The sequence below is a fragment of the Phaethon aethereus genome (genome assembly GCF_964289735.1).
Source record: "Phaethon aethereus genome assembly, chromosome: 2".
Lineage (NCBI taxonomy): Eukaryota > Metazoa > Chordata > Aves > Phaethontiformes > Phaethontidae > Phaethon > Phaethon aethereus.
This window is the reverse complement of record NC_138582.1, coordinates 113,658,849-113,674,609: the sequence shown is the minus strand read 5'-3', so window position 1 is coordinate 113,674,609 and position 15,761 is coordinate 113,658,849. Positions and strand designations below refer to the sequence as shown.

Below are 15,761 nucleotides of genomic sequence, written 5' to 3'. Positions count from 1 at the left end.
AAATCACTTTTCTAGTAAAGAAATACAGATGGGGTAAGAAGCACAACAGAGTGTAGGGACAATGAATTAAATGGGAGATTTAAAATACTCTCTTGAGTGGGGGTCAGCTACCATAGGCAGCTGGAAGGAACCATGAGTGAAAAGAGCCTCTTTCCATCCCTCCTGGGTTTTGTGTTTGTTGTGCCCATGTGTTAATCCAGTGCCTGTCCTACAGCTGGTACAGCAAGTGATGCCTTGTGCCCTATCCCTTCCTACCTATGAGTGAGGGGAAGGTGGTAATATTAATGAGTGAGAAGAGATATGCCCTGAGAATAGAAAAGGATGGGCACGAGAGGAAGATACGTGGTCACCTGCGAATATGGTGTGGGCTGTGATGCGAGGGATGTGGCACAGAGGAACAGGGACCTTGCTGACAGCCTGGGATAGAGGGAGGCAGGAGGGAAACTCTATGCGGCTCTTGCAGGGAATGGCACTCATAGTGTTAATAGAGATTTTACAGGTCATAGCAATGCTGATTGTCTTGTGGTACACGTATATGGATCTTTGCTGCACACAGGAGTGTCCAGGCAGAGGGGGAAGTGTGGGTGGTGGGAATACTCCATCGTATTCCTATATGGCTGTAAATCCGAGTTCTGCAGGATAAATCCTTTGATACATATGCAGATGAACCTTTTGTTTGCTAAGATTCATATTTGTGTCTGAAGGGAGCTTAGTATTAAAAACTTCACTTTTGATATCTGTGCTTGGTTGCTTTTTTCATGTGTTTTATACATAATAAGCTATACCCGATACCTACATAATACATGAAACAACTTTCCTCCGATAGCAATGTACACTACAGGCATCACACAAGCTTTGTCTTTTAGCAGAACAGTTGTCATGGTGGAAGGTATAATACATTCTTAATGGTAGGGAATGGTGGAATTTTTATAACTTTCTCATAAGAAATTTAGAGCTTTTTTTCTGCAAACAGTTTTCAGAGCAGTCTTTGGACTCTGGGAAAGGGACATGGGAAATGTGGGACTGCTGCACAGAGAAATGACTGTACCTGGCAGTTCTGGGAAACGTACATTATTGGATATCTTCTTGCAACTCGTATTTACATCATTTTGTTAGTCTCAAACTTTGCAAGATGTCTTCACAGCTTTTCCTGTAAATCTCTGCTATGTTTACTAGTATTACACTTTTGAAAAGGTCTGCACGTAAAATGTATACAGTATACTGGGTATTTTCTTTTCTGTTTTAGCTTTCTCTGGATGTGCCATCTAGTTTGCAATTTTATAGTTGTCTAGAAAATTGTACTGTTCTCATGTAGTAGTTCAGTATGTTTTTATAACGTGCCTGATGTTTCTAATTCACATGCCTGAATGTACTTACAATACATGTTTTCTGCCACCCTCATGAGTTCTTTGCCCACTAATCTTTATATAATATAAAATCTTATAGCTTGAGCGGTTCATACACAGGTCTGGCTCCTTCCTATCTAACCTAATGTGCATCCTAACCTAGGATCCCAACAGTCATTGACTGCTTAAAAAGGTGGTGATGAGAGATTGAGCTGAATCCTCTCTTGGAAAGCCTTACCTGGATTTCAGGTATTTTTCAGGAGGAGCCTGTCTCTTCCCTCTGAGTACACAGGGACTCTTGGGAACCTGCATTCCTAAACTAGGTGACTCAAGTACTCAAAGCCTGAGTTGGATGAATCTGGGCCGCTGTTAGTGCTATTAAAGACATCGATCTTTTGCATGGACAAAGTATTTGAAGAACTGAAGCTAGGGGCTATAAAAACCCATGAGGTAAGAGATGTCTATGTGCTGTGCAGAACCTGAAACAGGGCATCCAGCGTGGTCAGGGATTCTCAGTAGGAGTATCAGCTGATCACAGAAGACAGCAATGTTTTTAGTCTAAAGAGGAGAAGAGCATCCCTGTTACCTCTTCCCTCCTAAAATCCCCTCGGATTATGTTGCATTTCTCGGAGACCACTGGAGTCCAGCTGTGCAGTGGACCTGATGAATGCAAGGATGATTCTTAAACTGGTGTGTAGCAAGCAGGCTTTTTGGGACAGCTCTGAGTGATGCTTCTCTACTTTAAATAGTAGATTAAACAGTACCAGTGCCTGGTACAGAATAATTGCTTTTCTTGCAATGATGTTCATAAATGCTGTCCTTGCGTTTGAAAAGATGAGGAATGGAGATTTTTAGTCTTCAGTGCCCCAGTTGCTAGGACTGTATCTGTGAAGCTGATGTGGTCCACACTGGCCCTTATGTACATACAAGGATGCTTGTTGAGAGGGTGTGCTGTCCCACTAACAAGTGCTTCATCTTGCACCTGTTGAGGGATAGTCACTGTCCTGCCTCTGGTACTGCAGCAGCACTTCTCTGCCTGCTGTTGATTTTTAAAACCAGTCAAGTCAAAAATAAATCTTCAGTTATGTGTATTGTAAAGCACCAGCAAAGGTGAGTGTTGTGGACTTTGGAGTATTTTTGCTAGTAATGTATGAGCAGATCCTAAGGTTATTTCTTTAATCTTGTAGTGTGGAAAGAACAGAGTGAAGCTGTGCAGTGTTATCTTGGTTTAAGATGTTACCATGTTGACCCTTTTATTATTTCCTTAGTTAGTTTTTTGAGATTTTATATTCATGCCATATTGTATGTTTACCTGTTCTTGTGTACCTGAATATGTCCTTTAAAAATATGGCCATGTTTTCAGATCCTTTTTCTGTAACAAGTAAATCTGGCTGTTTCTTATCCCTTGCTGTGCCAAACTGCTGAGACTGTTTTTTCTGCTGCTGATTTAAGAGAAATTAAGAAATTCTGTCCTTAGCTGCATTCTATTGCAGAAACTTCCTAGTACTTTCTGTAGTGAACGAAGTGGATTATCACTTTGCAAGTACAATTGTGTTGAATATAAGACTGTTAATTGCTCTTAGTTAGACGTAAGTAGTCTACAGTGTATGAGCTTGGAGTGATCCCATCTAAAACTGGTAAAATGTTTTTTTTTTTTTTTCAGAAGCTTGTTTGGTTTATATACTTAGAGGAGTATAAGTCTTAATTCTTGGAATCATATAATCAGAAATGTGGTGTGTATGTCTTTCAGCATGCTCTCCTGGGTTCATTAGACAGCTCTTTTTTTTATTCAGTAAAGAAAAGCAAAGCACTGATTTTTTTTTTTTCCTTTATTTCTCTGAACTCAAAGAACTTCCCTCCAATCATTGCTCTATGTTCTAGCTTCCATATGCTGGTGCCCAGGAGATTGCTTAACTGCTGTCAGAAAATGTGGACTGCTCTTAATCGTACTTTTTATTTGTGGATGCTAAGAGTACCCTGGTTACTGTGCTGCTAGCTTTTGCTGCCTTATGACTAATAGGCCTGCAATGGGAATCAATCCCAAGCACCAAACCTTGCCTGCTTGACTTTGAGGCCAATTCTTTCATTTTGATTCTAATTCATGCAATGATTTGCACATCACTGAAGCAAAGTTAAACTTAAGAGGATACATTAACATAGCAGTACAGCTAGACTGGAAATGCACAAAGGTCGGGAAATAGAAAAAATGAGCTACCTAATAACATCCATTTGCCCCATTGCTGATGTATAATGGCTTTGATTTCCCATTAGTGCTTATTATAGGCATAAATATATGTATTGTGCCATAGATGTACAATATTGAGACAAACGCTCTTAAAGTTCTTCAGTGTTGTTATGGCATACATCCCTCTGAAACAATTGCAACCTTCATTTCAGTCTTGCCAAGAGCAGTGGTTTCTTCTACGTGCTCTGTAATATCTGTCAGGGAAAAGGGTGTCAGTAGACCAAGGAAGTCTGCATCTCCCTTGTGCTATTAAATGGTTCCTTTGGAGCTCTGATAAACAGTTCTTGTGCCTCTCAAATGGCCCAGTCCTGCAAAGTTCTCTGCTCTCCAAATACCTGGCTTCATAGCAATCTCCAATCCCAAGCTTGATGATTTTCATGTTTTTTTCAGCAAGTTGGATGCTGAACAATTTGGAGAAGATTTTGTACAGCTCCTTGCACTACAAGGCCTCATTTCCTGGATGTGGCTGTACTATAAGCTATGCTTTAAAAATCTTTTTTGCACTAACAATTCTTCCAAAATTCAAATGTCAAAAGGGATTTTTCTCACACGATGAAAAACAAATAACTGCGATAGGTGGAAGCAGGTTGATGGGGGCAGTTGTGATGATAGCTGAATCTGTAACTTTGATTATAGCTTAGTTTTTAAACTCTATTTCTGCTTACCCCCGCATTGCCTTGGATTTTGTATAACCAATTGTACCATGCCTGCAGTGGTGGAAAATGTGAATGTTTTCTTGGTTGACAATTTGCTATGCAGGTACCATGTGCTAAGAGGAGTTTCCCTAGGCAAAAAAAGAGGAAAATGGTGTGCTTTATTTATCTTCTGGCTCTGAGTTTGACAGAGGGAGAGCGTACCTTCCCTGATAGCTGCTGAGTGCTGGCAGCTAAGGGACCCTCCAGGCTATGGGTGGGGGGAGCTAACAGGGAAAAAAGAGAGCAGCAGGTCTGTGGTGGAAGTGGATATGAGAAGGTTGATGGGAGGAACAGGGAGGAGGTCTTGCAACAAGTCTTCAAGGCTGTGAAAAGTGGGAGAGTTTGCTCTGAGGAGGGACTTCATATTGCTCCATTGAGAGCAAGTCTGGAAGGGAAAGTCCTGCTCTGTAAGGAGCAGCAATGACATTCATTCTCATATCTTCTTGTGTTCATCTAGCTTTTTTTACTCTTCCACCCAATAAAGCTGAGTTTCCTGTCTTTCAGAATGTACTTGATTCTAATTTATTCTGTAATAAAACAGTTTTACATACCGAAAGGCCTTTTGGTAGGCTCACCTTCAAGTTAAAGATCTGCCTCAAAGCTCTGGCTTGTGGCGTCCCATCACATCACCTTTTGATGACTGCTGCTTTCCTACTTGTCTTTCTGGCCCAGCCTCAGGATTTTGCTCTGGGTGTTCACACCCAGGCTGTGACTGGGTTTTTAAGATCTTTTAATGTTGTCTCTCATCCGGCCAATTAAACCTTTCATACAGGCCATTACTACTTTATATTTCTGTTAGTACAACATCCTTGTTGATACACGTTATCTTGCCTTCCTGAAAGCTGGTCAGAAGATTTTTGCTCTCATAACTTATCACTCTTACCAGGCTACCTTAAATTTTTTTGATCTCTCTTGGCTCCTTCTTGGCTTTTACAAAACACATAAACCTTGCAAATGAAGGCTAAAAGCTCATCAGGAAAACCTCTGGTGGAGCAACTAAGAGACTGAATCCATATCTGATTTGCCTATGATATTAGACTTGACTACTGGCTTATTAAATTTTCAGATAGATAAACGTGCTATGTCCCAAGCTTCCCATCATACAAAGCTATCTTTGCTGGCTTTCTCAGTACTTGCCCTTGAAATTCTGGTTGCAATGATGCTTGCAGACATCTGAATGACCACCTATGCCGTACTTTGAGACCACTGTCATGCTTGCTAATATTGTCACCCTGTTCCCTTTAATTTCCGTATCTGCTAATGCTCCAGTGATGCCTTGTATTTCAATGATATAGTATCTTTGTATGGACAGTAAAATTCTGTCATATGACCATCCTGACCTGCACAAATACGTCTTCTCTGACAAAGGAGTAACAGGAGGTAACTGGTGTCAGTCCAAGTACCTAAAAGACTGTTCTTAGTAGTCTGAACAGAGAATTGAGCTGGATCCTTGCAGATGCTGGGATCTATCTCTGTATTGCTAAAGCATCACATACCTTTCTGGCATGATTTGAAATTTTCCTGAATAACTAAATAAAATCCCTAACATTAAGCCCTACAGCTCTCTGGGAGAAGTTGCTGCATGGCAGCTCTGAATCCTTTGGTGAAATTCAGCTAGCAATAATGGTGTGAAGCCTTCCAGCCAGAGGATTCTTCTTGTCTTGGAGAGGGAGGCAGTGCAGTTTTCTCAGGTGGTAAAGGGAAAGGCAGTGGTGACAACTGCACTCTGCTGTCCTGGCACCAAACAGCAATTGGGCAAGGAGAGAGACGTGTGTGTGAAAGGGAGAGAACATAGGAAGAAAATCTGTGAAATATTTTTTTCATGGTATTTACTGATTACAGCTTTTCTGTGTGTACATTTTCAAGATCAGTTTTCTTTACAGTCTGATCTTGTCTGTCATTTCATTTTGGCTGCTCCTTCCTACTTTCCCTTGTTAGAGACTGCAGTTGCATTTATGTGGGGGGGGGGGGGAAATACACTAAATTAATTTTTCTGATGCTTGTTTTCATTAGATGGACTAAGCGATGTAAATAAGAGGCAAGTTTTGCCCATAGATAATCTCATGTTGAGTACCACTTCTACTTCTATGTGGCTGGTAGGTCTTTAGAGACAAAGCTTTCCAGAACTTTGAAAATTGGAAGGAGTGCCAAGGAAAGGAGAAAAAAGTCCCGTTAGCTAGTTTTGCTCAGCATGCTAATATTTTATGGCTAAAAACATGCTTCTATATCTGTACGTAAAAGGACTGTTTTGGATATTAAAAAATTACTAAATTTTTGCAGTAGAAAACCTATGTGTTTTCCAATGGTAGTGATATTTGCATTTCTTGACAAGATGTTAATTTAAAAGATCTCTACTACAAAGTAAACTGAAAATGACTTATGTATGTTGTATTACATATCATGTATGTCCAAATGAGGAATGTAAAGGGAAAGACCTTTATATCTGCTACTTCAGGTGTTGAAAACTAAAGTAACTGGACTATCCCTGTTGCAACTGAAATATTGTACATCCCTGTCACATCATTCCTTCTGTCCTAGATAAGTTCGGAGATAGGAAATAGGCAAGCGGTGTGTCAGTCACCAGTCCAGTGACCTTGGCACCTTCAACTTAGGACAAGCTTGAGCTCATGTGTTGAGTGTATCATATGCACGATGTACTTCAGTGTGGCAAGATGGGCCCTTTTAGGACAAAATCTAATAACCTGAGAGAAAAAGGTTAAAAGGTGTGAGGAGAATACCACCTTTCCTCTTACATGTGTAGATGCCCTGATCAGCAAAGGCTGTCCTCACTGCTAGCCATCTACAAGTGGTGAGGGGAGGCGGGGGAAGTGAAGCCTGGGGGTTATTTGGTACAGAGAGTCCATGGGTGGAAACACCCCTGGAAAGAGTGACTGTAGAAGTAGCTGTGGAGTGACTGTCTTGAGCCAGGAATAAAGACAGATTTGTTGACAACCAAGCTTCATCTGTTGTGCTGTTGGGTCAATATTTAGCCATTCATTGTTCTTGCTTTGTAATTTACACTCTATATTAGAAATGAGAGTATAGCTTAGTGTGTGTAGTGTACACACCTCTGCAAAGGGATAGAGAGAACAAACATGAATCTCAAGCCCCTAAAAAATAGATATTTGGGGGGATACAAGGTATCACATTGCTTCTACAAGGCATAGAGAAGAAGTTTTTGCAATTCTTAAGCTGTCCCACTGTAGCTGGAACTCTTATCACCAGGACTTGGGAGTTGTGTGCATGCTTAATACAGTTGCATGGAAAACATGCAACGCTGATAATAAAATGTGGTGTAACTATTTTTTCTTAACTATTTTTTCTACATATTCATACAGCCATGCTTGTATTTTGATGTCATTATTTAATACAGATAACTATGTGTGGCTGTTGTCCCATTTGTTTGCTTTTGTGTTTTTTTTCATGTTGGGGATTTTCATTTTTGCAGACTAATGTATTTGTGTAGAATTGATGCTGGAAATATGGGTGACTCGGATTTCTGGAGAATGTGGCCTTCTGGGTTGCTTTCAGGTTATGCTATTTGTTCCCCTGGCATCAACATACAGGAAAATGTGACTTACAGAATTAGAATGTGGTGCTGAATTTACCATTTTAAAACTCCTTAAAGTCATGCTGAAGCTGAAAAAAATTAAATGTTTAAGTCAAATTTAACTTGAGAGTATGCAGTTAATACTCTACATGCATTAACATTCAAAAATGAAAGTATGTACAGAACCACTACTCTCTGGAGTAATTTGTCACCAGAAATAAAATGTCGCCTTTGAACCAGAGTAGCTTTTGGGTAGCACACTGTGAGTGAAGGAGCCCATGTTAATGATACAGACTAATCCAGAAGAGTAGGCTTGAAGGTCTTTGTGTTGCTATCTCACAGTTACAAAACCAACAGTAGTTGTCTTGGGTACTGTTGTGACAGCAGATGTCTTTTTCCACTAAGTGACAGAAACTCCCATTGTTTTTTTTAAAAAAAACTGACTAGTGTATGGTAGTTATGCATGCCCACGAATGCTTCCCAAATTAGAAAATGTTCACATGAGACCCCGTTTTTTTGCTTAAAAAGACACATTTTCTGTTTACAGGGAATATTAATCTTTATACTATGAATTGAACTCTTTTCAAACAGTGAATAAATGTAACTGTTAGAAAAGAAGCAAGACATTATTAAATGCATAGCAAATGCAACACCATGTACTTCGTTCCCCCACATGCTTCCTTCCTGCTATTCTCCTGTTTCTTTAGGGCAGCCTTTTGCATTATTTGCTTCAATCTTGCCAGCACTTACTATAAGGTGTGGCATCCCTGCTGGAGCTATTTTTGCTATAAACGCTGTGTAATGCAGTAAGTGAGGATTTGGGTCATTGGATTGTAAGCGTTGTAGGGTAGAGTCTGCAAAGTGACAGCGTGCTTTAGGGGTACAAACATGGCAGTTGAATTTTTTGCTCTCTGTACAGTTTTTGTGCAACAGAATCCTAAGACAGAATAATAGGGTTTTTAGTTATTCCATGAGAATTGGTATTAATAAACAAAATATTTTATTTTTCAGGCCTTATTGTTCTTCTGTGCTACCATAGCCTTAATAAAGCCAAGGTTAAATAACTGCTTGGCTGGACAAAGGAGCTATGATTTTTCTTCCGCTTAATTTGATTGAGTTCAAAAGGATAATTTGACTTCTGATCATGTGAAAAGCATTTCGTAGCATACTGGAAAGCTGTGTGGTTTTGTATCTAACAGACTTGACAGCATGGTTGGCAATGGATGGATAATGGAAGGCTAATGAATAATGAAAAGCTGAGTGATTGAAATAGCAGAGCTGCAGGGAGAGAAGGGGGAAATCTGGGAAGGAAAATGGTAAAAACAAACAGCACAGAAGTAAGCAATAACCAGTATTCTGATAAGTATCAGGCATGTCCTCACATCAAAATTAACCCCAGTCATGACTTAAGCATTCTCCATCTGCCAGCTCACAAGAGCTCTTAACTTGTGTACTGTGACGCATTTTGTACGAGTCACTCAGCTTGCCTTGAGGAAGGAGGGTAGGTTGGAATTTAAATTTTTGACTGCTAGGATGATGACTAGTGTGCAGTGACCTTCTTGATTCCCATTAATTGTCTGGTGCATTCCGAAATTCCTACCAGAGCAGGTATGCATAGTATCTCAGTCTACTGCAAAAAACACAGCAGTAATGTTGGAAGCTGCTAACTGTACTGAGACACACTGCAACACATAGTTTGTATTTGCACTTCAATGAAGTTGTCTCTATTTTGGTAATGGGGATAACTCCATCTTCATGGCTCTCGCTCTTCAGATCTCCATCAGGGAGGAAGAGTTCTTACTTGTTGCTAACCAGTCTCTCCAGATGGGATGGAGTCTCTGGGGTGACTGTGCTTTAAGAATGTAACAAGAATTTCTTGGGAGAAGACTTAACTCCAGGTGTCAAAGGTGGGAAGACTACCTCCTGAAGTTAAGAGAATAGTACTCTAGCAGTTTGGTAAGTCGCAGTGTTTGAGAATGGATGCATGCATTAATGTGGATGAAGCCAGCTACTATTCATTTCCTCACACGCTGCCCGTTGTGGCTGAGCTTGGTGGTGCAAGGCTTGCTCTTATACTTGTTTTCATGATAAGAATTACAGGCTAGGAGTTGAGTTCACACTGTTTCCTGGTACACCTTTTCATGCCTCTTTTTTGCAATTCCAAATGGGAAAAGAACTGCTACTTTCGCATTCTGATGTACTACTTTTCCTGAGCTTTGACATCACTGAAAATGAATAATACTGTAAATACAATCCTTTCTTTTTCTCTTCACAGAATCTGTACCAAAACAGGTTCCTGGGCCTGGCAGCCATGGCATCTCCATCTAGGAACTCACAAAATCGGCGCCGCTGCAAAGAGCCTCTCAGATACAGCTATAACCCTGACCAGTTCCACAACATGGACATCAGGAATAATTCCCATGAGGCAGTCACCATTCCTAGGTCTACCAGTGACACGGACCTTGTCACTTCAGACAGCCGGTCTACCCTGATGGTCAGCAGCTCCTACTACTCCATCGGGCATTCACAGGACCTAGTGATATACTGGGATATAAAGGAGGAAGTGGATGCAGGGGACTGGATTGGCATGTATCTCATAGGTAAGTCCCCCTTACCCCTTCCCCTTTGGGTTTCCTGCTGCTTTTTTTAGTTCTAAGCATTAGGGTAATATGGGCTAAAGGTAATAATGAGATGATACAGCTCTATTGAGTATAGTCTCGAAGTGGGTTTATATATTATAAGATTTTTTTCTGCTCCTGAATTGCTGGTTGCAGTCCTGGTGCTCACTCTTTCTTCAGCAGAGATACAAGAAAGCGTTCTGTTGGCGGTTTCTTGAAATTTCAAGATATTTTCATTTTAAAGCCTTGTAGGTTTTGGGAAAATGCCACCTGTATAAAGACAGCATATTTTCAGGGTTTCCTCTTGCAGGTCCCTGAGTAATCTGTGACAGATGAGAGGTTTTACAAGTCAAGAATATGAATCATTTAAAAATGTCATGAAACAGAATGCCTTTTTCTCTATATAGCCAAAGGATATTTTGATATGAACAATAATTATAGGCTGAGACAGTCTGGAGTAGTCCCAGAAAATTTTTTCTTTTTTGGTGTATTGGAAGCTGTATTCATCCATGTATATTAACATATTTTTGGCATCTCCATCTAGTAAATTCAGCCTCACATAAGTCATAAGACATTGTTTCAATCCACTTTTACCTGATTGTTTTGCTTCAGTATAAAATTAGCATTTTTTTAACCTGGTTTGGTTCCTGTACAAATAGTCCTGCTGCCTAGACTGACGTCTGTGTTAACTCTTTACCTTCTGGTAAGTTTTGAACATGGTGTATCAGTTTTGGACATATTCCTCTATGGATCGCAGGTCTTAAATTTGAAGTTTTTAAATGTTTCCTGAAAAAACAGTGACTTAGCAAACAGGACAGGCTCAAACTGGTGCCTTCATAAAGGGAAATGTTGATAAAATACCGCCTTTATCTGTTTAGATAAGTGTGCCTAGCACTAAGGAGATATATTAGTTCTAATAGTGCTGTTTCGTCTTGCCCAGGTAGCAAACCAAAACCAGGTGAAGTATATGATGATGTGAGATGGGCTTTTGGAGCAATTACAGGGTGTGTCGTGGGGAGCTACAGTACTTAAGTGCTTTAGTGGATAAAACAGGAGGCCTGGTATCATGTGCTGAGGATGTTGGCAACATAAGGGATTAAAGGAACCCTGGTGGCATAGTGTTAGGCATTGGAAAATGAGTTCAGGCTATTGGAGAGGCTGGGAGAAGGGGAATGTGAGGGTTTAGGACATGGAGGAAAAGGAGTAGGGATTACAGTATGTCAGGCTGCTGTACTTGTTCCTGTGAGTAACCTCATAAAATACCCTGCTTTGAAAATAAAAGTAGGCTTCTGAAATTTAAAATCTTGTAGGGAAAAAAAAAGACTGGATTTAAAACAAATGCTCTGAAAGCAGTCTGTTTTGGCCTTAACAGAATTACTTGCATTTACAGTTAAGCTTGCAGTTGAATGTTTTACTGGAACAAATGAGAAGACACAGCAGCCCCAGTACTAGGCGTTAAGAAATACTCCAAGCTTATTCTGCAGTAATGCAGGCAACTCGTGAAGGACTGTATTGCGTTGGTAAAAAGTGGCAAAATGTACCTTCTGGTGGTCTGGAGTCAGCAGAAAGTGCATAGAGCTGTTCACATTGAATTAACTGGTTCAGCAAGGTTTCATAGCTCAGACATTGTATCAAGCGTTATGAAGACATATTCTAGATTTTTTTTGATAGGTAACTTGAATATATAGAGGTTTAACTGGGCAAAAGAAAAATCTATCCTGCTATTCCTGCTTAATTTACCGTATCAAGCAGCATGTTACTCCAGATACCCCAGTAAATTAGAAGTGCAAATTGTGAAGTGTATCCTTGCCCCTGCTGGCTGAATGCCTGGTGTTAATGGCAATAGTCAATAGCTCGTTCCAAGGAACACTGCTGCCAAATGAAAAATGAATAGTGTGTCCAGTCCCCAAGAAACTAACAATTGACCCTTGATGTTTCTGAAGGTGTTTAGCCTCTCAGGTTCCCAATCTAAATAACTGAGGAAATAGCAGGCAGCAGCACCTCTCATTCCTTTTTTTCTCTTCCCTTCCCCCCCCTTCCCACTCCTCTGCTCCCAAAACCTAACATAAGGTAAGCTTTAGTGTTTTGGTTCCCTTAAAGAACATGGAAGACTGAAGATTACTTGATGTTTTTGGTGTTAGTTTGATGTGGAAAACACTCGGAATCTAGGAAGGTAACTGGTACTATGGCTATATCCCCATTAAAGTAGGGGGAACCAGTAAGAATGGGTCTGTAGAAGCAAACATCTGCTGAATGCATTTTGGGGGCTTGGCTTTAGAAACAGTCTGTCTGGCAGACTGAGTGCCCTTGAGTCGCTGTAGTGCATCTTTCAGTTTAGCTTCGTCAGGACAATTGAGTTTGTGCCTGAAGATCACACCACAGTCAGGTAGTGACAAAGTGGGGATAACTGGGTCATTACAAAAGCATGCTTCTGACCTGAAATAAAATGCTGATGCATCCTAGTCAATGTTTGTGACCAGTCCATAGGGGTGGAAGATCCAGACATCCCTAATGGCTTAGATTTGTGTGTGCATTTGCACAGACTTTGTAAGCCTGCACTCCTGTTTAGAGAGGGAATGTTCCCGGCCTTGTGGGTATGACCTTCACAATGTAAATTGATACATGGCTATGTTTTGAATTAGCAGCCAGACTGGAATGAGAGAACCAAAGGAACTATGAGCTTTTCCCGGCCTGCTTAATAGAGGATTAGTGTTGAAGCCTATTATTACCACATGCATGGCAATACTGTTAACTGTTGTGTTGCTGCTTGTCATTCTAGTGTTTGTCTCAAAGCCAGCTTGTGTATACAGCCCAGTCCTTTTTGTGATTGCTTGGTTGGTGAATTTGAGCTGAAAGGTTTGAATGTAACAATATTTAATATCATGGTGAGTCATGAGAACAATGAGAAATTATTTGCCATCCTTGTGCTATCAGGCAGTGTGTTGTGGATTTTCTTTAAAACTTGGTGTGGGAGCATTAGAGTTTGTATTTGTATTTTGACTTATGGGAGCTCCTGGCTATCCCAGGAAGAAACTATACAAAAGCAGAACAGAAAGGCAGTTCTCACATTAGAGTTTAATCATTGCCATTGTAGTATTCCAGGAAACATCTCCAAATAATTTTATGAGCGTTAGTTTTGAAATGCATAAAACTTAGTATGTTTTCACTACCACTGCCATCACTAAAACTTTGATACCCAATAAACTGCAGGCTTCAGAACAAAGATGTTCCAAGTCTGGGGAAATATAGATGATATAAAAGGCTTCCAAAAGAACAAGAGCAAAAATCATGTAGCTTATGTTTTGATACTGTAGGGCATTTTGGGATGCTATTCAAAGGTTAAAGTAGCCTGAAAGTAGAGTTAAGGGAGTCCTCTCTGTATGGAAATTCTGGCTGCTTGCTCATCATGTGGAGGAGCAAGAGCTCTTTTTATCACAAGATACGTGTTTTTCTCCTCTTCAGTCCATGTGTGCATTCCTAAGGGTGACCAACTGGGAAACAGTCTTTGCAGAGTTAAGTTTTGCTCGTGGTTTCCAGAAATGGACTAGGCAACCAGTCAGTCTCTTATAAAACAGTGTAAAAAATGGTGGTCATGGCAAAAAATAGTATTGAGTGTATCTACCTTGTAGCTACATGAAAACATCCATACACATCTACACGATTTTGATGAAGGGCCACAGAGAAACCCTTTAACTGAAGGGAGAACAGTAAATGTTGACTTTGTTAAAATACAGATGTCATTACTTCGGTATTTTCAGAATTTTAAGATTAGCCATGGTAAGATGACAAAAAAATGGGAATTGGAAGAACAAGCCTTTCTGTGTGTTTAAGACATTGTGCTTTCAGGAGTAGGAATTAAGTTCCATTCCTGCTAAGCTTGAAGTCTAGAGTTGTTCATACTTCCCCTTGTATATGCTATATATCAGCTCTGAACTATGCAAAGGAACCTCTAAATCCTGTAACAACTCACCCAAGATGTGCATTTGCCTTCCCTCAAGGGAGCTATTGTATTATAAACATTAGTCTTTCAGAAACATATCCACAATCAAAAATACACTCAAAGAGTTCTCTGAGAAATCTGAACATAACACATCTCTGTTGCTATTTTAAAATCTCTGGAATTTGAGTTTTCTTTGAGAAAGCTATGTGTAAAGAAAATGCACATTGGCGAAAAAGTGAAACCAAAGTGAAGTTATGAATGAAGATAGTGTTTGTATATTTTTTTTTTAAAAGAGCTCTCATGTAGTGGCTACTGAGACAGATGAAATATTTGCAGATACTTAATATTTTCTTTCTATTATGTCATTTACTATTACTATTTGCTACAGTATGAAGCCTCTTGGATAATTTAATATGGACTTCTGGCAGCTGCCTGTAGATAAAGAGCTATCTTACAATTACTAGAGTAGCATTTTAGCTGCTACTAGATCTCATTTCTGTCATCTCCCTATCTGATGTAGAGTAGCTAATGAGAAATGCTTAAACCAGACTTTTGAAAGAATCTTTTCCTCCAGTGTTTGTGTATGCTGATGTTGGGAATTTATCAGGGCTAACATTACACTCTTCTTACCCATATGCAGTAGGCTTTTTTCTTTCAGCATTTTCTTATGGGAAAGCAAAAGATTATTAAAGGCTATTTATTAAAAGTTTCTTCATACAGAAATCTTGTAGGAGTCTGATTTCCTGTCCATATTTGGCTTTTGACAGAGTAGTTCCTCTCAATTTTATAAGTAGGAATGTCTTGACCTAATTCATGACTGAAGTTTAGCTTTAGAACAGCAGCCTTTGATGTCATTTCTCACCCAAAAAGGCAATTCACCATAATCTGACAAATCTAATTTTTAAAGCTATTGGTTAGTAGACATTTAAACATTTGTATAAACATTTTCCAGGTGGATTTTGGGCTTTCAGGGCCTTGTATTGCCCACTGAGGCAAGTGGAAAGATCTACATTTTTCCTGCTGTCGGACTTGGATCAGAACTTGTTTGTACAGCTATTTTACCAAACATCCAATGCATGCAAGCAGAAAGTGTCACACGTTGCCAGCAGATGTTGTAAATGTTAGAAACGGTAATGTGCATAGAAGGCTAGGAGTTGTGAGTCCCTGTGTTACAGCTCTAATCCCTGATTGAGGTTTTCTGTGCATTTGGATGGTTGCTCCACATCTCTGCTTCAGATACAGCAATCTATAAAAGCTCTTCATAATGTGCCTGCTTAGAATGAATTTTGTTGATGTTTGGATTTGTTGTGTGCTGGGGTTACCCATCTTCCCAGTCCTTTTATTGCCTTTGGAAGAGAACCTTGCTT

General features: G+C 39.9%; 1 protein-coding gene across 1 annotated transcript in view; it reads left to right on the top strand.

Annotated features, from left to right (window-relative positions):
* Window positions 1-5,590: 5,590 nt before the first annotated feature.
* HECW1 (HECT, C2 and WW domain containing E3 ubiquitin protein ligase 1) overlaps window positions 5,591-15,761 on the top strand; it is a gene marked incomplete at its 5' end in the record, with an annotated part of 190,275 nt that continues 180,104 nt past the window's right edge. The window contains 3 exons of the mRNA XM_081996466.1: window positions 5,591-5,666; window positions 6,300-6,382; window positions 10,112-10,436. Coding sequence (XP_081852592.1) covers window positions 5,591-5,666; window positions 6,300-6,382; window positions 10,112-10,436 — 484 coding nt within the window. The remainder of the gene's footprint in view (window positions 5,667-6,299; window positions 6,383-10,111; window positions 10,437-15,761) is intronic.